The 19200-nt window shown below is 60.7% G+C and overlaps 7 protein-coding genes across 7 annotated transcripts; 5 read left to right on the forward strand and 2 right to left on the reverse strand.

Moving 5' to 3' along the window:
• Window positions 1-508: 508 nt before the first annotated feature.
• On the forward strand, window positions 509-3557 carry BXZ73DRAFT_101601 (uncharacterized protein; the record flags this gene model as incomplete). Its single annotated transcript, XM_048014956.1, has 10 exons — window positions 509-623; window positions 886-1337; window positions 1397-2032; window positions 2086-2586; window positions 2640-2702; window positions 2763-2822; window positions 2880-2921; window positions 2973-3035; window positions 3090-3215; window positions 3276-3557. The coding sequence occupies 10 exons, from the start codon at window positions 509-511 to the stop codon at window positions 3555-3557; spliced, it is 2340 nt and encodes a 779-aa protein (XP_047877752.1).
• A 1467-nt stretch (window positions 3558-5024) lies between these two features.
• On the reverse strand, window positions 5025-7374 carry BXZ73DRAFT_47086 (nucleoside phosphatase family-domain-containing protein; the record flags this gene model as incomplete). The annotated part of the gene is made up of 2 exons (XM_048019809.1): window positions 5025-7102; window positions 7161-7374. The coding sequence occupies 2 exons, from the start codon at window positions 7372-7374 to the stop codon at window positions 5025-5027; spliced, it is 2292 nt and encodes a 763-aa protein (XP_047877753.1).
• A 349-nt stretch (window positions 7375-7723) lies between these two features.
• Window positions 7724-10199, forward strand: BXZ73DRAFT_47167 (histone acetyltransferase ELP3; the record flags this gene model as incomplete). Its single annotated transcript, XM_048019830.1, has 11 exons — window positions 7724-7748; window positions 7804-8039; window positions 8089-8159; window positions 8206-8368; window positions 8424-8548; window positions 8607-8687; window positions 8737-9138; window positions 9194-9317; window positions 9601-9879; window positions 9973-10054; window positions 10123-10199. 11 exons carry the CDS (start codon window positions 7724-7726, stop codon window positions 10197-10199), a joined length of 1665 nt encoding a protein of 554 aa, XP_047877754.1.
• A 376-nt stretch (window positions 10200-10575) lies between these two features.
• Window positions 10576-11915, forward strand: BXZ73DRAFT_47147 (uncharacterized protein; the record flags this gene model as incomplete). Its single annotated transcript, XM_048019824.1, has 3 exons — window positions 10576-11107; window positions 11206-11615; window positions 11724-11915. 3 exons carry the CDS (start codon window positions 10576-10578, stop codon window positions 11913-11915), a joined length of 1134 nt encoding a protein of 377 aa, XP_047877755.1.
• Window positions 11916-12946: 1031 nt separating this feature from the next.
• BXZ73DRAFT_47115 (nucleotide-sugar transporter-domain-containing protein) lies at window positions 12947-14533 on the reverse strand (the record flags this gene model as incomplete). The annotated part of the gene is made up of 2 exons (XM_048019815.1): window positions 12947-14300; window positions 14367-14533. The coding sequence occupies 2 exons, from the start codon at window positions 14531-14533 to the stop codon at window positions 12947-12949; spliced, it is 1521 nt and encodes a 506-aa protein (XP_047877756.1).
• An 892-nt stretch (window positions 14534-15425) lies between these two features.
• Window positions 15426-15578, forward strand: BXZ73DRAFT_47135 (uncharacterized protein; the record flags this gene model as incomplete). The annotated part of the gene is made up of 1 exon (XM_048019819.1): window positions 15426-15578. A coding segment is annotated over one exon (153 nt), but the record flags the coding sequence as incomplete, so codon positions are not given.
• A 168-nt stretch (window positions 15579-15746) lies between these two features.
• BXZ73DRAFT_101606 (uncharacterized protein) lies at window positions 15747-16867 on the forward strand (the record flags this gene model as incomplete). Its single annotated transcript, XM_048014957.1, has 2 exons — window positions 15747-16106; window positions 16166-16867. 2 exons carry the CDS (start codon window positions 15747-15749, stop codon window positions 16865-16867), a joined length of 1062 nt encoding a protein of 353 aa, XP_047877758.1.
• Between the last annotated feature and the right edge of the window lie 2333 nt (window positions 16868-19200).

Raw genomic sequence — 19200 nt, forward strand, 5'->3', positions numbered from 1 at the left:
GCCATCGATTCAGAGTACAAACCATGGCAAAAATTCATTGCTCGGTCACAAAGGCTTTCGCAATACAACATGCGAGGTCTGGGTGCTCACCAAGGGATTGCGAGAGAAAAATGATGCCGAGCATGGTATTTGATCTCCTTGTGACCGTAGAGTCGTACTCACTGGGGTCCGTCACCAATAACGCCAACGCCACAAAGCTACCGTTCCTATGCAGACTGTTTATGAATGCCGCTCACTTGCACAAGCAACGGAGGAGATATGCGCGGACCTCGGGGCGCATGAACATGGTGGCATAAGAGAGACGGTCTTGGTGGCAGTGGTGGTGGCAGAGCAAGGACAAGCCAGTCGGGGAGAAGAATTCGAAGACGTCAGTGGTCACAGCGTGACCATTCGCGTCGCGTCTGACACGCACCCGTTCCGGTGCGCCCGCTCCTCTCTTTCCATCCGCCATCATCTTTCCTCCGCGCATATACCCACCTCCTGCACCCCTCGCGCTCTCGCTGTACCCATGTCCCTACGCGCGCCGTCAAAGTCCGACTCTCAGCCTACCGTTGAGCCCCCTCAGGAGCCTCAAGTTGCGCCGTCGGTGGAGGCCGAAGGCGCTAGGAGGCGACGCACAAATGGTAAGCGTCCCACCATTTTGACTCCTGCGCGTTATCTGTCGCACACGCAGCGTTGACTGCGGGCCTCTGTGGCACCTTTTCTGACCCTCTCCGGGCTCAGACGCAAGTTCATCACGCACGAAGTCCCATGTGAGGGCGCGTGCGGAGACCACTCCGACCAAGCCCCGCGGAGGAAGACGTCGCGGGCGTGGGGGAAGAATTATAGGACAAGGCAAGCGGGTGGGGCGCGCGAGATCGCCTTCCTCATCGTCCAACGCGGAAGGCGGCTCGTCAACCCCCACGCTCGGCGCCCGCGCGGAGGAGGAAAAGGACGGGTATCAACAACAACCAGGCAACAAGGGCAACAAGCGGCCGCGCTCTCCGTCGTCGTCGCTCTCCGGAAAAGAGAGCAGCCTCACTCCGCTCACGTCGCCCGCCGAAGTACGCCCTAAACCTATCTTTCCTGCTCCATCCAACATCGCCCCGCGCCTTGCGCGACAGTTCATGCGCGTCCAAGCAAAAGCGCACACCCCCGACCCCGCGCCTTCCAAACCCAAGAACGTGAGCCTCACGGAATCCATCGACAGCTACTTCGCGCCGCTGGACTCTACGGACGAGGAAAGCGAGGATGATAGAGGCATCGGGAAGCTGGTCTGGGTGTGCCTTGACATGGAGAGCCGTCTGGCGGATGAAGGGAAGGGAAGCAACGAGGACCTCGTGTGGTGGCCGGCCAAGGTTTTTGAGACCCGACGTGCGTCTTCTTGCCCTCACTAACCTCGTTGCTCTCCCCGTAGATAGACTTGCCGCAACCAGCCATGCGCGTCGTGCTGTTTGGAAATCCGCCGGGACATATGGGTGCATCAGGGGAGCGACGGTTGAACGTCCCCAGCCCTTCTGTGTCCAACGTACGCCCTATGGCACTTGACGGTCGCATCCGCTTCAACACGAACAATTACAGGACCGTGCGTAGCGATCCCTCCCAAGCGTCTCCACGAAAGAAGCGTAAACTGGACATGGAAGAGTCGTGGCGAGAAGCCCGTGACCGAATGGTTCAAGAGTACGAACGTCAGGAGAATGGCGGAGATCCTCACTCTTATTACGCCGAATCGTCCTCATCCGGTAGCAAGGGGAAGGAGTCTACGGAGCTGGAAGAGGTTGAACAAGCCTTGTTTGACTTTGGATCTATCCCCGAGCGCCGCTGGCGAGCACCATCCGCAGACCCGTTGCTGGAACTACCTGGGGAGCTTGTACTGGCGAAGGAGGGCAAGAAGCGAACGCAGTACTGGCCGGCTAAGCTCCTTGAGTACATGAAACCCAAGAAACCGAACCAGAGGCCAAAGTACAAAGTGTTGTTTTTCGATGGGAGCATCAAGACGATCGAAGCGGACTGGTTCTATACGACTACTGACGATGAATTTTCGACCGTATTTGTACGTAAACGTGCCCTGCATCGTCCTCTGAGTCTGACCTCATACGCCCGCAGATTGGCGACACGACGGGAAACTACGGCTTGGACCCGGATAAAGACGAGTTGGAGGAACTGGAAGGCATGGAGAACTTCAGCGCCCCTTTCAGGCCGGACGATGAACGGAGCTTGCGTGCATCTAGTCCTGTACCTCTGCTCCCCGCGCCTCGACCAGAAGAGTTCCAGTATGAGCTCGAGATTCACGAGGAGTTCGAATACGTCAAGCCAATTCTAGCCGGCATCATGGACCGCAAGTACGGACCCGCCCTACGACGCTCTGACGACTTCATGAGAGGGAGTGGGGCCCGGCAACGGGTGCTCGATCAGGTTCCTCTCCGTGGAAGTCTGGGGGCGCGGGACAAAGAAGAGCTCGCTTATCACATACGTTCGTGGGCACGAAGACGAGAGTGGCGTCAGGCATTCGGACTGCCGGTGGACTATCCCCAGTCGCTGTTGTACCTGCCGAACAAGCCGACCACTGGACGCGGTTCTGGACGCGGAAAGAAGAGGATACCGCGCGTGAGTGTCACAGTCCACATAAGGTTCGAGGAAACCGTTGACGGCCCAGACAGGCGCAGGACTCGGACACGAGCGTACTCAGCCAAACATCAGAGCTCTCAGCAGGGGACGGCGAGGTACGGCGACCTTGGCTGTCAGCGGCCTGTGACGTGACTGACCGGTGTTTCTCAATACAGGCAATGTCTGACGTTGACGCACCGCCGCCGTCTACGATTCTCACAGAGATTGAGAGCGATGTAAGTTTTTTCCTCTCGCACCGGACAGAGTTCGAGTTGCCGATGGTCGCACTCCAGGAAGAGCAGCATCCATCGCCAAAGTTGGACACCTCGCACCAGGTGAGGACACCCATTCATCTTTCTGACCGGTGTCTGAATTGCGTGGCGCAGAGAATGGCTTCGCAGAACACTGCGAATGGAAATCTCACGGCGGCGGAGGGAGAACCGTCGGAGGTGGGTTCACTGGGCTCAGCGTGATGTGCGGCTGTGATTTGACTTATCTCCCAGGCTGCCATACAACCTGAGAAGCTGACGGCCGAGACCGGTACCAACGGTCAAGCCACAGAAGGGATTCCCGAACGGGCGCCACCGAAGATGACTTTCAGCGACCTCGACCCGGTCGAAAAGATAACGGTTAGAAAAATATCCAATCCGGTTTGGAGTGCTCTCTTTCTTACCTGAAAGCCTGTGCAGTATTGCAACAACATTCTGTTGCAAGAAGCAATCTTGCAGATACTTCTTTGGCGCACGGGGCAACGCACTGTCATGGGACTGCTCTCCCCTGAAGAGGAACAGCGGCTCCATGCCGTGGCGATGGAAGAGAGCCTGAAGTCGAACTGGGTGCACGATGTCATTCGTCTGCGTCAGGCGAAGGAGAAGACAATGCTCCCGTCCGGAAAGTCAACTGCAAAGGGGAAGGCGAGGGCGAAGGGAGGTGATGCCGGCACGCGGGGACGCACGCGGCGGCGGGTCTGAGGGAACGATGGACGGTAAGCTCTGAACCATTTCAACGCAGGGGTCGGTAACTTACCTCCAGATCGTTGCTAGCGAGGCACCTGTTTGTGCGGGGGAAGCGTGGACGCAGAAGAGGCATGTGACGGCATGCCCAGACTTGGATCCCGAAGTTTTCGAACGTATTGGATGCACATTGCTATTCACCCATGCTCTATGCTTGTTACGAATGTTGTTGCGCTGATATATGGCGGTCGTTCGCAGCCCTCGCAGCGTCACTCGCCCGCTATTTGCGCGATTGTCTTGATATCTCCAAGCAAGGGATCCCTGCGCAGTCAGAGGCTATCCGGAGCCTGTCCCCGAACTTTGGCGGCTACGCGACTCGGGGCTGAGATCTGCCCACGCTGCGCGGATATCGGCTTCGCGTTACGACACGTCGTGTGTGCGCCGTCGGTCCGCGCACCCTGCCTCGGGCATCCCGGTTTGCTCGAGATGCATCCCTCGGCGTTGCGTCATCAGCAACACTTGCACTCAGATCCGCCCTCGGATGCACACCGCACGGACGCCCGTGCGGACCTCGACGCGGTCCGTACAGTCGACCAACCCCGCATCCCACTCCTCCAAGACGAGTATAGCTCCAACCAGTGTCCCGCCCCGTGCGCCCGAAACCCTTTTATGGTCACCCTCCTCCCACAGCCCTGCATCCTGTCGCTGAAGCTCGTCGAGACCTGCACTGCCAACAGCCGTGCGCGCGATTTGCGCCATGGTCTCCGGCCCCTTACCCCCGCCAGCTCCCCAGCTGCGTCCCACATCCCGGGACCGCCCACCCCCCGCCCCGCCCCCGTTCGCGCACGCGGTGCACGCCAGATCCGCAAGCGCACCCGTCCGCCACGCTCTCACGTCCGCCACGCTCAGGGCCCGTTCGGCTTCGTGCACCATATGCTCCCCAGGGTGTGCCTGCGCCCCTTCCGTCCTGTGCACCGCGCCCAGCCGCGCCCCTGCCATCCGTGGGCTTATCGCGCGCCGTCGCCTACGTCTACGACATGCACCTTCAAGAACCAACAGGCTCACGCCACCGCCATGGCCGTTGCTAGGACACATGGGGCCGCGGGGTGCGTTCAGGGTGGTGCGTCCGTGCGGTCGTACGTTCGCCGTTATCTGCGAGCCCGATGAATACTAGTGGAGTAGGGCTGAACTTAATCCGCCAGCTGGGCGTGTGCTCGCACGTCCTGCGCGCGTCCAAACCACACAGCGTTCGTCCGGGGCGGGCCGCGGTGGAAATGCGAGAGGGAGGGTTTCGGGAGACGAGAAGCGGTTCGATTACGGGACATTTTAAACACGCGGGCGTACTCTACATCCTGACATATTCCTATAAGTGGAGCTGAGCGGTCCGTGAACTAATAAAGTACGCAACCCAGTCACATGTTTGCCTGCTGCTTGCCCCCGTACAGTGCTACCGCCACCCCACTAAACAATCCGTCCGAGTCTGAATCACTCGTCGTAATACGACGCCGCAGGCGCGTGGTACGCGGCACCGAGCCCGGTCCGTCCGACGGCCTGCCGCGGCGCGAGCGAGGACAGACTGATGTGGGATGAGTTGCGGGAGCGCGACTGGAGCGAGGACAAGCTCCCGTTCGACATCATCGTCCCGTCCGGCAGCCGCGGCGAGCTCGGCACGTACGCCGTCGCAGTCCCGTTCGGCTCGTCGGGCGCGGCGAGCGCAGCGTTCCCGTTCCCGCCGCTGCCGCTGCTCTTCATGGTGGGGTACGAGTACGAGCGGGTGACGAGCCCGGGGGAGTGCTGCCCCGGGCGGCGAGGGGCGTCGCGCCCGACGGAGAGCGGCGACGGCCGGCCGGTGCGAGCGCTGAGCGAGGAGGCGATTCGCTGGATGGACGGGGGAAAGATTGCGGAATGGCGCGGGGAGGCGGGGCGGGAGCTGGCGAGGGCGAGGCCCTCCTCCAGCATGTAACCCTCGGCGATGGACGGGCGGTCACGCTTGGAGACGAACCGCCGGACGGTGCTCCGGATGCGGTGGCGCATGCGCCAGAATGTCGCGACGCAGAAGGCGCAGACGGAGAGGTAGAAGACGAAGCCGACCGGGGAGAAGCCGAGCGAGTGTCGGGTGAAGGAGTGGGGTAGGTGGTGAATGATCTTGTCTTCGACGGCGTCGAAGTCCAGGAACGGGCGGATCGGCTTGACGGGAGACGAAGCCAGGTCCGGGATGTCGTCGATAGGGTCAACTATCGGGCGCGCCAGGGCGGACGCTGGAGCCACTTCTCGACTAGCCTCGAGGACCATCTTCCCGAGCGTCCAGGAAATAGCAATGTCTCCAACAGTGTCCATCGATTGGAAGGACGGCCGCCCGAGACCCTTGTTCTGTGCCTGGGCTGCGACTTTGTCACCGGACGTGGTGCCGTTTCCGCCAGCGTCGACGATACGCGGCATGCCGATGCCTTCGTGGAGTACGTTGACGATCCAAGCCGCCTTGAAACACTGTAGCTGTAGCCGTGGAATCTCGACGTCCGGGCCCCATTTTCCTGTCTCGACAATGACGCCGTCTTGCTCTACCTCACCGTCGCCGCCTAAGTGACCCTTATTTCGCGCGTTGGTGTGTTCCTCTAGTATGTGTGTCCAGTCTTGTGCGCAGAAGTCCGACGCGGCACGCTCGTATTGCACGACATCGTACGCTCCGCCTAATCGAAAGCTCTGCTCCGTTGAGTACCAATATTCTGATACACCGATGAAGTGGGACGCGCTGAAGTCGATGGGCGGGACGTATACACCGTTGAAGAGACAATGTGAGTCAGGGCAAGGCGCATCCTTGTTCAGAAGTGGATGCGACTTCGATAGACATTGTTCCCAGTTCCCAGTACCAATGAACTTGTGTGGTCTTTTTGAATGGGTGGAGGCACCGTCTGGCTGGAGGGGAGTGTTTGTGAGAGTGAGGTCCTTCGGAAGACATGGGTCTTCGATATATTCTGGTGCGTTGGACGCGTCGCGGTTCGCTTCGTAGTCGTTGATGAGCTTGGCCACATAGCGCTCTCGGGCCTGGTTCGTCCCATATCCCAGCCATGTCGTAACAAAGACTTTGTGCTGAATGTCGTTGCCATTTAGCAGTCGTAACCGGACGTCCATGAGGTTTTGTGCCCGCGTCTGCTCCTCCTTGCTCGGCTCGAACGCAATTTGCGTAGACGCACCGCCCATGTCCAGAAAACCATACGTGAGGGGATTGTCGTTCGGCCCGCCGAAACCGTCCATGAGGTAGTTTACTGCTATCCACCCAAACAAGCCCTCCTCTTCGCCGGTGATGATACGAACGCTGGAGCCACAGGGACCAACGCTTGAGGGACTCTCGATCTTGAAGTGCGAGTGAAGCCTCAAAAAGTCGCATGTTGACTGGAGAACTTCTGCCTGCTTCTCTGAAGACAGAAGACGCATGCCGGCAGTAGCCAGGAGGAAGAGGGGCGTCTCGGGTTGCATCGAGGGGGGAATGTGAGACCTCGCGTGCTCGAGCAAAGGCGCGAGATATGTGGGGACGCCTTCCGTGTTATCCGCGAACGTGGACAGTCCTGCGCAGAAGCGTTGGCTGAGCAAGTGCATTGAAGCATCACGGGACAGAGCACTCACCCGGTTCAACCTTGACGGACCATTCCTCCCCTTTCTCCGTCCCTTTCCGGACCTGGGGGAGATTGCGAAGAGCATCTGCGCCCTGCTCCATGCGCACGGTGCGCGCATCCTTCCAGCTATAGATCTGGAGGCGCGAACCAGACGAGCCTGCGTCTATGACGACTCCGAAGCGACGTGAAGCAAGCCAGGCATCGACGGACGTAGGCGGGGGCATTGACAAGCATGAGCAGAATTCGGAGTAGGCCTAGAAGTGCATGCAACCGGTGGGGAGGGAAGACGAAGGTGGACGTGCGTGCACCGGTTGTGGTGGTGGTGGTGGGGTATCGTGAGGACGGACTCACCAGAGACGAGGATGCGCCTCTGGCGGGCGAGCCCCGGCGCGGTCTCCGTTGTGGCTGGACCAGGACAGGACACCGGTTCATTGCTCCCAACGTTCATCTGCCCACTCACTGAACCAATTCTTTGCTGCTGCTGCTGCTGCTGCTGCTGCTGCTGCTGCTGCTACGTGTTCTGTGGTCTGCAGGAGTCCAAAGAGTATAAGTTGGACTCTGCGCTCATTTGCGATGGTACAAAAAACCCGGGTGGAGGGTACGTCTTGGGATCAATGTATGCGGTCTTCGACGACTCATATTCCCTCGTACAGGCCCCTCGCAGGCAGAGATCTTGCTGCGCGTCACCTCAGGGATTGCCGCAGAGCTCATCAAGGCCCATGACGCGAGTAAGACGGTCTCCCTGAACCAGCTTCGGACGCAAATGAGCAAGAAGTACGGGTTCGGTGGGGTCCCCCGCTTAGTCGATATCATCAGTGCGATTCCGGACGAGTACAAGAAGGAACTGCTGCCAAAACTGCGCGCACGGCCTATCCGAACGGCTAGCGGGGTAAGGACGACATTTCCGATGAAAATCAGCAAGCTGACATCTGCGGAAGATCGCCGTTGTAGCCGTAATGTGCAAGCCCCATCGCTGTCCTCACATTGCCATGACGGGAAACATTTGCGTGTAAGCCGAGCCATCCCAGTCTGGTCCCAGCTAATCGGACATTCAGATATTGCCCAGGAGGTCCGGATTCCGACTTCGATTACAGCACACAAAGCTACACTGGTTACGAGCCGACGAGCATGCGAGCGATCCGTGCACGATACGATCCGTACGAACAGACGCGAGCACGCGTAGAACAACTCAAAAGCCTCGGACATAGCGTCGATAAGGTGTTGGCAATTCAGTGGTCTTCACAGGATCATCCTTTACTCAACCGCATATCAGGTCGAATTCATCATCATGGGGGGCACGTTCATGAGCATGCCCGAAGAGTACAGGAATGCGTTTATCGCGCAGCTGCACAATGCTCTTTCCGGCTTTACCGGATTGGACGTAGACGAAGCGGTCCGGTGCGTGCCACACGTTGTCCGGATTTGATGTTCCGCCTCACCCGCGCTCTGTCACAAGCTACTCGGAATTGAGCAAGTCCAAGGCGATCGGATTCACAATAGAAACACGCCCCGACTATTGCTTGAGGCCCCACCTGAGGTGTGTCTGTTTCACCCTATCGATGGCATGCCGCTGAATGCCGCTAAAGTCAGATGCTACGCTATGGCTGTACCCGCCTCGAGATAGGCGTGCAGTCTGTTTACGAAGACGTGGCGCGTGACACGAATCGTGGCCACACCGTGCGCGCGGTGTCGGAATCGTTTCACCTGGCGAAGGATGCAGGCTTCAAGGTAGTTGCCCACATGATGCCTGACCTCCCGAACGTGGGCGTCGAGCGCGATCTCGAACAATTCAAGGAGTACTTCGAGAACCCTGCATTCCGGAGCGACGGACTGAAGATTTACCCAACTTTGGTCATCCGAGGAACGGGCCTGTACGAACTTTGGCGCACGGGGCGCTACAAGAACTATACCCCCAATGTGCTCGTTGACGTGGTCGCGCGCATCTTGGCATTGGTTCCGCCCTGGACACGCGTGTATCGGGTACAAAGGTGCGTAAGAAGCCCGTCTGTTTGACTGATTCGGCGTAAATTAATCTGGTGGCAGAGACATCCCACTTCCGCTCGTTACCAGCGGCTGCGAAAACTCCGGGAACCTCCGTGAGCTGGCCCTGAACCGGATGAAAGACTTCGGGGCGGAGTGCCGTGATGTGCGCTTCCGCGAAGTAGGCGTACGCAGTCTCCTGTTTCCGTGCCGCCTGATCCTCCGTGCTGACCACCGACACGTTCCGATAATGATCAAACTTCTCGGGCCTTGCTCGCGGAATCTCCTGACCGCTGGGAATCGTGCCTCCGCAATGGCAACGCGCTCTCTTCACCCGCGACGTCGCCCGTTCTTCAAACTCAAACTTCGGTTCCCTCGGCCACGCACCGCGTTGCCGACGTTGCTCACGCCATCATGCGCCATCTTCTTGCACCTCATGGGGCCGCCCCGCCCACTCCTTCCCTTGATAGATTCATGAGATTCACCACAAGGTCCGACCGCAGTCTGTCGAGCTCCTGCGGAGGGACTACACCGCCAACGGAGGCTGGGAGACGTTCCTGTCATACGAAGACCCGGAACGGGATATCCTCATCGGGCTCCTGCGTCTCCGCAAGTGCTCCGACGAGGGCACGTTCCGGCCGGAACTGGTCCGTCGCGATGAGGGTGGCTGCAGCATTGTCCGCGAGCTGCATGTGTACGGCACGGCTGTGCCCGTCCACGGACGCGACCCGACCAAGTTTCAGCATCAGGTGCGTTTTCTTGTTCGCTTGCGCTCGCCGACCCTGGACTGCAACGCTATGGCCGCTCGAATGCTAACCGACCTTCCGCTGCTGCGGTGATAGGGATTCGGAACCTTGTTGATGGAGGAGGCGGAGCGCATTGCCCGCGAGGAGCACGGAAGCGTGAAACTGGCCGTCATCTCTGGTGCGTGCGGACAAGATGGGCTGAAACACGCTGATTTAGACTCGAACCTAACGCGCCGCTTCTTGCAGGTGTCGGGACTAGAGATTACTACCGCCGACTGGGGTACGAGCTCGACGGGCCGTACATGAGCAAGTCCCTCCTGTAGCCCGCCGTCACACGTGTTGTTGTGTAGCCGTTAGTTTTACATGTGTATCAGTAATCGACTATCTTTACGTTGCCTTTGAATGCTGGGACGAGACAGCTTGCCGAGATATTCGACTGCGGGCTCACCTTGGTTCACCACGATCACGAGGTTATTGGGATGGTCACGATACGCCTAAGATCGTCGCCCTTCAGTGAGTGCACACGGTTTAAACAACAAAGCTAATGGTTTGCGGTAATTTATTTGGGGAGTCTTGAGGTGAAAGGCGGAATCAAATCGACATCGTGTTCCGAGAATCTCGGTCTTGCACATATCAATTATCACGTGAGGTCGCGTCGCGAGGGGACAACGGCGCCTGCGGTCTACTGTGACGGCGACCATGTCGATAGACCTCGAATGGAATCGACTCGACTCGTCTCTCGCCTCCACCCTCGTTGACCTCATCAACCGCCAGCTTGCATCGACCACGCGACCATCTTTCATCGGGCCCATCGAGGTTACCTCCTTCGACCTCGGTGCTAACGCTCCGGATGTCGAGCTAGTCGACCTTCGCGACATCTATCGGGACTTCTTGGAGGACGACGAGGATGAGGAGGAGGATGACGGGGCCCTTGAACACGGTACGGAGCCATCATCTTCGAGAGCCGGGCTCTTCCCCGGCGAAGAAGGCGAGGACGAAGACGACGACTTTGAGTGGGTCTCCCGCAAGGCCGTACGGGGTAAGGGCCTCGTCGGCGACGACGCAGGGCCCGCATACCACCTGCTTCCCCCACACGTCCGCTACGGCGCCGCAGCAGGGGCAAGCCTGGGCATGGGCGGGATGGGCATGGACATGCTGCACTCGACGCCCTTCCTCCGCGCGCCGCGCGACATCTGGTCGCCCTCGTTCGCGAGCCTCCCGACCTCCGCCCGTCGCCGTCGCTCTACCTCTCCGCGCTCTCCGCCGTGAACTCCGCGCCGCCGTCCAGCATCGGCGCCGCGCGCACGCCCGAGCGCATCTCCCCCGGAGCCTCGAACGAGGCCCTCCCCCCGCACTCCCGCGCGTCCCCCGCGCCCGACCCCGACGCCGCCCCCTCGCCGCCCCGGCCCGGCCCGGCCCCGCACCCGAACCTCCAGCTGCACCTGCACATCACCTGGGCGTCCAACCTCCGGCTCACGCTCACCACCGCGCTGCTCATCAACTACCCCTCGCCGATGTTCATGGCTCTCCCGATCCGGCTCTCCGTCACCGGCCTGCTCTTCGCCGGCGAGCTCGTCGTCGCCTACGAGGGCGCCCGCCGCCGCGTGCACCTGTGCGTCGTCGACGACCTCGACCCGTACGGGCCCCTCGGCGGCGCGGGCGACCGCCGCGCGCGCGGCACGCCCTCCCCGCGCGGCGGCTCCGGCGCGAGCTCGTCCGCGGGCTCGTCCACCGGCGACGTCAGCGCCGGCGCGGGGACCGCGGTCGGGGGCGCGGGCGCGGCAGCGGCAGCGGGCGGGGACGACCCGCCGCCGACGCCCGCGACGCCGTCCGGGCGGGGCGGGAAGCCGCTGCCGATAGGCCAGCGGCTCCTCCCGCGGATCGACATCGAGAGCGAGATCGGGCAGGCGGACAAGCATGTGCTGAAGAACGTCGGGCGCGTGGAGCGCTTCATCCAGGACGTGATCCGGAAGACGGTCGAGGAGGAGCTCGTGTTCCCCAACTTCCAGACCTTCGTCCTCGGCGAGCCCGAGGCGTGACCGGCGGCGAGTGGAGGACCGGGCGGGGCGGATGGAGGGGTGGTTAGCGGACGGCGATCGCTCTCGGTACTTGTGGAGACACCTTGCGTCGACTTTTGTATGTACACACTGCACTGTACTATGGATGGCACGGCCCGATCGCGCACAGCGGCGCGATTATATGGCGATGGAGCTCCCGTTGCTTCTATCTGGAGCACGCCCGATCGCGAGACTCGCACCTGGCCCCACTTGCGCCCACCAGGTGCGTTGGCGTGCTCCAGTGGCCAATAATCAGCTCCCGTCGGGCGAAGCACGCGCACGAGCGCGGATGGAGCACTAGAACGACACGCCGCCGTCCATCAGAGTGTCGACGAATTCTCGAACGTTCGTCCAGGACCAACAGGACAGCATTGTGCCATTGTTTGCTTACGCTTACCGGGCCTCACAACGCGGCGTGTGCGCGCACCCCGCACATATGTTATGATCGACACGGCAAGCACCACGTGCACAGCCGGTGGGTTTCTTTTTTTCGGACGACGCTGGGGGTATATCACGGGGGACCCGCGCGCGCGAGGGCCTCCCTGAGCTCGACATTCGTGCGTGCGTGGGATCGCCGAGGGGGGTTTTTGCGTACGATGCCCGTCAACGCCGCGCGCGACGACGACCGACGGGCGGGTGGGCGGCAGCTATGCGAAGGGGCGACGTGCGGTGCGAAAGAGGATTATACAGGAAGTACCACTATCGTAAATAGTCTAGGTGTGCGCGCCGCCCGGACGGCGGCGCGGCGGCGCGCTCCAGGGGCGGAGGGGGCTATGTAGCAGCTACGCCTGCAGGCGGGGGGCGGGGCGGGGGATGTCTAGGCGTCAGTAACTTGCAGCTATATCTGTAACAGAGTCTTTGCGCGGGTCCGCAGGGAGGAATGGGGGCGCGGGGTGAGGGGGTATATGGGGGTCGTGAGCTAGTGGAGAGCTAGACTGTCGTGTACTATGCGGGGGCGATCGTAGGTTATGAACTACAGACAAACTGGCCAGCGTCCAGAGCTGGCGGGCAGACTACTGCCATCGTGCGCTGCTCGGCGGCGTGGTCTGCGGGCGCGCGCCGGGGAACGGGGCCTGCGCAGGAATGGGAGACGGCGTACGCGAGGGGAACGGGGAGCCGTATGGCGCGTTGAGGTAACGCGCCGTGTCGAGCGTCTCCCCGAACCCGGGCGTGAGCTCCTGTTGCTGACGCTCGATCATCCCAAGTGCGCTCGCGAAAGCGCGTGGGCTCGCGAAGGGTGAGCCCTTCTGCTTCTCGGACGGGAACTGGCCGAGGATGGGCGCGTCGGACTCGACGGGGGTGCCGGGGAATGATGGCACTGGGGTGGTGAGCTTTGCAGGAATGACGGACGTGATCGCGACGAGCTCCCTGCCCGGTGGCTGATTGTACATCCAGGTTGCAATGAGGACGACAGAGGAGCCGATGATGAAGCTCGGTGTGATGCGGAAACCGAAGAGCGCGACGGATGCGAGGAAGGAGAGGACGATGGAAAGACTGGTGGCAAAACCCTTGAGGATGTTGTCCGAGTACTTGATGACCACGGCCGTGATCAGCCCGCCGAGCACCTGGATGGCCACCGTCGCCCACGCCCAACCACCGAAGTTCCTGAGAAGGTTGGCCCAAATGCCGCCGTGTGCAGGGTGGTGGGTCTCAAAGAAGAGGGGAAGAACAGCAGGGACCAAAGAGAACAATGAAAGTTGCACGTTCCGGACCCAGAGGTCGGCCTTGGAATTTTTGAGGACCATCTCGAAGTACACCCCGGCCAGACCAGAGGTGAAGCAGGCCGCCGCCACCGCACCGAAGCCTTTGAGAGGGCTCATCATGTGGATGTGAAGGGGGGCGGAGTCGTGTGCACTCCCAACAGGGGTGTTGGCAGGAACATGTCGCGTGGCAATGGTCTGGAGCTGAACAATGCCGACACCAATGGCGAGGAAGAGGAGGGATATCCACTTGGAGGAGGAGAGCTTCTTGCGGAGGAGGGCGACGGAGAAAGCAGCGGTGGTAAGGATTTTCATCTGGTATGTCACCTGGAAAGTCGCGACGGGGAGGTTGCTGATGGCCACGAACTGAAGGGAGTTCTGGATGACATAGAGGATGGCGGGGATGGAAAGTTTCCAGCAATCGAGACTGAAGACCTCCTTGCAGACGCGTTTCATGGCGAATGCCCAGCCTGCAAGACCTAGGCCGGGGGCGTCGGAGGCATGGGCAATGCGGAAAAAAGCGATGACAAAGGATATCGAGCCCTTGAGGAGCTCGTTGAGAAGAACGGCAGTTGCGGGAGAGTATGACTGCGCCGCGGGGATGGACACGCGGGAATAGTGCATGACGATCGACAGGGCCGCATTCTGGACAGCGAGGGTGACAAGGCTGGCGCGGGAAGGGGAACGCGGTCAGGGTGACGGAGATGACAGCGGTGCGAAAGCGCAGACTCACGAGACGTATTTGAGAGGAAGGCCACAAATGGTGGGCTGGGACACGCTCTCTCCGGCAAGGTCCGGGGACTGGGGGCTGGAGGATGGTGGGACGGCGGTGGCCAGCGGGGGGAGGAGGGAGGGAGACGGGGGCGGACCGCGACGAGGGCCGGGAGGGGAAGTCGTCATCGTTGAGCGAGATTACAGAGACGGTAGAGCTCGTGCGAGTGGTCGGGAAAGCCTGTGGTACATCTCTGGTGTATTCGGGGCCGTGATGCCGAGAGGCGAGGGTCTGCGTTGGATGGGCGGAGCGGACATGGTGGCCGAGACCGAGCGTGGACGGGGACGCGGGCAGCGAGACGACGGGGCCGGGGGGCACTGGGAGCGTCGGCGACGGCTGCTGGGGCGACGTCGAGGAGGTGGGCGTGGGCAGGAGCGAACCAACGAGCCGTCGGGCGACGCGCGAACGTCTCCGCCACTTTCAGCCTCTCCGCAGCCAACCGCACTCCAGACGCCCGCCGCCAATCAATTTTCTGCCTCATCCGGCCACCCCTTTCGTCATCGCGTGTTCGTCGCTCAAATTGCTGGCACGTTCTATGCATTGCCATGGTGTCTACTGCTACTCGATGCACTCCTCGGAGGCTCCATCGCCGTTGCACCTCCTCCTCCGTCCCGCATCGGTCCCTCGCGCCCCGGTCCCGTCCAGGCAGATCGGTGGTACCTGTCAACACATCAGATTCAGCTCAATAGAACAGGAACCGATGACAAGCCCGTGTCCGCGTGGTGCGCTGACGAGAGCCTCAGTCTCGCCTTTACCTCTGCACTCGCACCCAACAGCACAAGGTTTATTTCTGGACAAGCCAGTGATGTGCCATCCGTGCCACAGCGGCCCAGAACGCGGACGTCGGGTGCTGCGACACGGTGCGCACACGTGGGTGCGTGATGTTACCAGGTTTTTCTTCATAGGCTCTCCCCGCGGCCAGCGGACACAAACGAACGAAAGGGAGACTCACAAAAAAATATTCTGCTACCCAAGCGATAGGCCCACCCAACCGATCGCGTGTCCGTCCTAGATACAAGAATGTGGGTGGCTCCAGGTAATCCAGCGTCCTCACCTCTCGACCAGAGGGAGAGGCATTCAGCAAAGATTGTTTTTGAGACACCTGCCTCTCTCTACGCCGTTTGTCTGGACCGTCCAACCCACGGGAAAGCAGCGCCGGTGAGGGCAAGCAGGGATAGGACAGCAATTGGACGGCGAGGTGTTGGGCTCTTTTTTGCCCAGCCCCGGCCCTTATATACCCCCACGGCGTTACCCGGAGCGCCGACTGAAATCTTCACAGTCCGCCACGCGTCGACGCGACTGGGCGCCACGGCCGCCATCCACTCGTCAGAGCAGGCCTCCATGGCCACCCCTCCGCCCTCTCAGTTCGCTGCCCTCCTCCGGCGCTCTAAATTCGCATCCTTTGATCCCCTCATCGGCCAAGTCTATACTCCTTCGACGGCCATGCAGCACGCGGCAATTTGGACTGAAGCGCCTCTCGCCCTCCGAACACGGCACGCCAGCATCACCGTCAACGCGGTCGACCGTGACTGTCACACCGACTGGAATCGCGCGGAGAAGGAGAGTCGCTGGATCAGGATGTGGGACGAGATGGACTCAACACCAGCCTACTCAAAAAAGGACAGGGACGGGCAGTGGAGGGAGAAGGCAGGCCTAAGGACGTCGGGCAAGGATATCCCGTGGCTCATCGACTCCGAGTTCGTCTCCACGGAGCGAAGGGACGACGTCGACCAGTCTATGCGCGACGGCGCCTCATGGAGAACCTCGAAGCGATGACCCACGAGCAATTCGAAAAGTACCTCGCCAGCATGCGCCGCCTCCGCCCCCAGTTCCGCGCCTTCCTCGCCAAGCGGCACCAGGCCCGTGGCACCGACGACGCCCCCCTCTTCCGCCAGTCCTTCAGGATCGGCGACGAGTTCCGCGCCTTCCTCCAGGAGCGCGCTCGCCAGAAGCTGCACTCCTTCGCCCTCCAGCCCCAGCCGCACCGGTTCGCCGGGCTGTCGTACGCGCACACCCCCGGTCTCCAAAACATGGCGACCTCCAAGGCTATACCCGGCCGCGTCAACGGCCCCGACAGCCGTTCGGGCCACCTGGTCTCCGTTGCCGGTACGATTGCGAGGCTTGCCAAGGGCGACCGCCGTTCGTCAACAGACGCATCCGCCTTGACCTACCGTCTCGCAAAGTCAGCTCTGATCGCCGCCCCGGAGGTCGTTGGAAAGGAGAAGGAAGGATTGGATGCGGCGGAGATGGACATCTCGGCGTTCGAGTTCGACATGAACGAGCGGGGTCGCAACTTCGCGGGGATGAAGCCGGGCTCGAGGGCGTATGTCGGGCTCCGGCCCGTGTCTGCAGCACCCGTCAACTCGATGACGCGGAGCCGGGTGAGGCAGCCAGTCAACCCGACTCCGACTCGCGACGGGAGGATGTTGCTGGACACCTTGAACAGTCTTGCGCACATGTAGTCTACAAATGGCTTTCACCGCTACTCAGTATACATCCATTTAGTAATTCTATGCTGCGAGGAGCTTTTGGAGTGCATCTGCCACGCTGCCGTTTGCGTCCGTGAGGATCTTCTCTGCCTGTGCGCGAGTGACCTCAAATTCCTGGACCTGGAAGGTTCAACCACGTTAATGGCGTGAATTTCGTGATGATGGAGGATCCCCCACGATAAGATCCAAGTCTTCTGCTTGTGAGTACTTGGGACTGCCTTGGAGGTTTAGGGTAAGGCTTATCGAGACGGAGTACACGGCAAGCTTCATCAAGCTTTCCCTTCGAGTACGACTGTCCGTCGATGAACTGTGCACAAATAAGCTGTCAGTCTTTCGTCAAGCCGAGTCTGACGATGACTAACGTTGACAATAACTTCGGCTCTGTCAACCTGCCGTTGCTTCGCAATCCGGCCATACTGAGCTGTGGCTGTCGCTAAGTTGCGCAAAGCCCTCTCGGAGGCGCTGCGATATATCCATCCAGTCCAACACGTGACATATTCTCTCACGAGGAACGCTTTTGTGAGATTTGGAGCTGGCTTGTCCTTGTCCTTCTCTCATCTACTCGCTATCCCTTTCCCCCTCCACCATGGACACCTTTGAGAACTTCCAGTACGACTCCGCCTCGTCATACGGCGGCATGGGTGTCGTCGACGACAACTCTTCCGTCTACACCGCTACAACCTCAAATCAGGAACGCGTAGCCGTCGACCTAGGCGGCCTGGCAATAACAGACGATCGCTCCTTCACCTCCTCGCCTACAAACCGCTCGCGCGCGGGCCACACACACACCTCCAGCCGCGGCGCGCTAGATGAGGACTTCGACGCCGTGCTCGACGACCTCAAGGACGAAGGCCAGGTCGACCTCCCGCCGCACGCCTGCAGGTGAGTCAGCTTCGGCCCCCCTTCGTGCGCCCCCGCGCGGCTCATCGGGGCCCCTCGCTACGGCAGCTACTGCGGCATCCACTCGCCCGCGTCGGTGGTCAAGTGCCTGATATGCTCCAAGTGGTTCTGCAACTCGCGCGGGAACACGTCCGCGTCGCACATCGTGAACCACCTCGTGCGCGCGAAGCACAAGGAGGTCATCCTCCACTCCGAGAGCCCGCTTGGGGAGACGATCCCGGAGTGCTACAACTGCGGGAGCAAGAACGTGTTCATGCTCGGCTTCATCCCCGCCAAGAGCGACACCGTCGTCGTTCTCCTTTGCCGGTGAGTGGCGCGCGCGCCTCTTTTGCCCCTTCCTGCGAGGGTTAGAGTTCGAGCCCGGCCCACAGACAGCCCTGTGCTGCGGTATCGAAAGACATCTCGTGGAACCCCACGCTCTGGGCCCCGCTCATCGACGACCGGTCGTTCCTCTCGTGGCTCGTCAAGCCTCCGAGCGAGCAGGAGCAGCTCCGCTCGCGCCAGATCTCGTTCCAACAAATCAACCGGCTTGAGGACCTGTGGCGCGAGAACGCGAACGCGACGCTGGACGACCTGGAGAAGCCCGGAATTGATGACGAACCGCAACACGTAATCACCCACTATGAAGATGCTTACCAGTACCAGAACATCTTCGGCCCCCTTGTCAAGATCGAGGCTGACTACGATAAGCGTCTGAAGGAGTCTCAGACCCAGACGGACATCAACGTGCGGTGGGATCTTGGGCTGAACCAGAAGCGCGTGGCGTGGTTTGGACTGCCGAAGCTCGAGAGCGGGGAAGTCCGGCTCGCAGTTGGCGACGAGCTACGCCTAAAGTACAACGGCACTCTTCACAAGACATGGGAAGGAGATGGACATGTCATCAAGATTCCGAACAGTAAGTCCCCACCTTGTATCCGTACCGGCCGCATGCCGACTATATGCGTGCGCAGACGTCTCGGATGAGATTGGCCTGGAGTTACGACGGTCCGACGGAGTGCCGACGGAGATAACGCACGGCTTCACTGCGGACTTTGTCTGGAAGTCGACGAGCTTTGACCGCATGCAGCTCGCTATGAAGACGTTCGCTGTTGACGAGAAGAGTGTCAGCGGATACATCGTGAGCAACATCTTTACCCCACGGGGTGTAGAGTTGACGAGCTGACAATCTTGCAGTACCACAAATTGCTTGGCCATGATCTGGAGCCGCAGGTGCTGCGAACACAGATGCCCAAACGCTTCTCGGCACCTGGCCTGCCGGAGCTCAACCATTCCCAGATGTATGCCGTTAAGAGCGTCCTCCAGAAGCCCCTCAGCTTGATTCAGGGCCCTCCGGGCACGGGGAAGACGGTTACCTCCGCCTCCATCGTCTATCACCTCGCAAAGATGAACCCGGGACAGGTCCTTGT

The sequence above is a fragment of the Epithele typhae genome (genome assembly GCF_022376455.1).
Source record: "Epithele typhae strain CBS 203.58 chromosome Unknown BXZ73scaffold_25, whole genome shotgun sequence".
NCBI classification, from domain to species: domain Eukaryota; kingdom Fungi; phylum Basidiomycota; class Agaricomycetes; order Polyporales; family Epitheliaceae; genus Epithele; species Epithele typhae.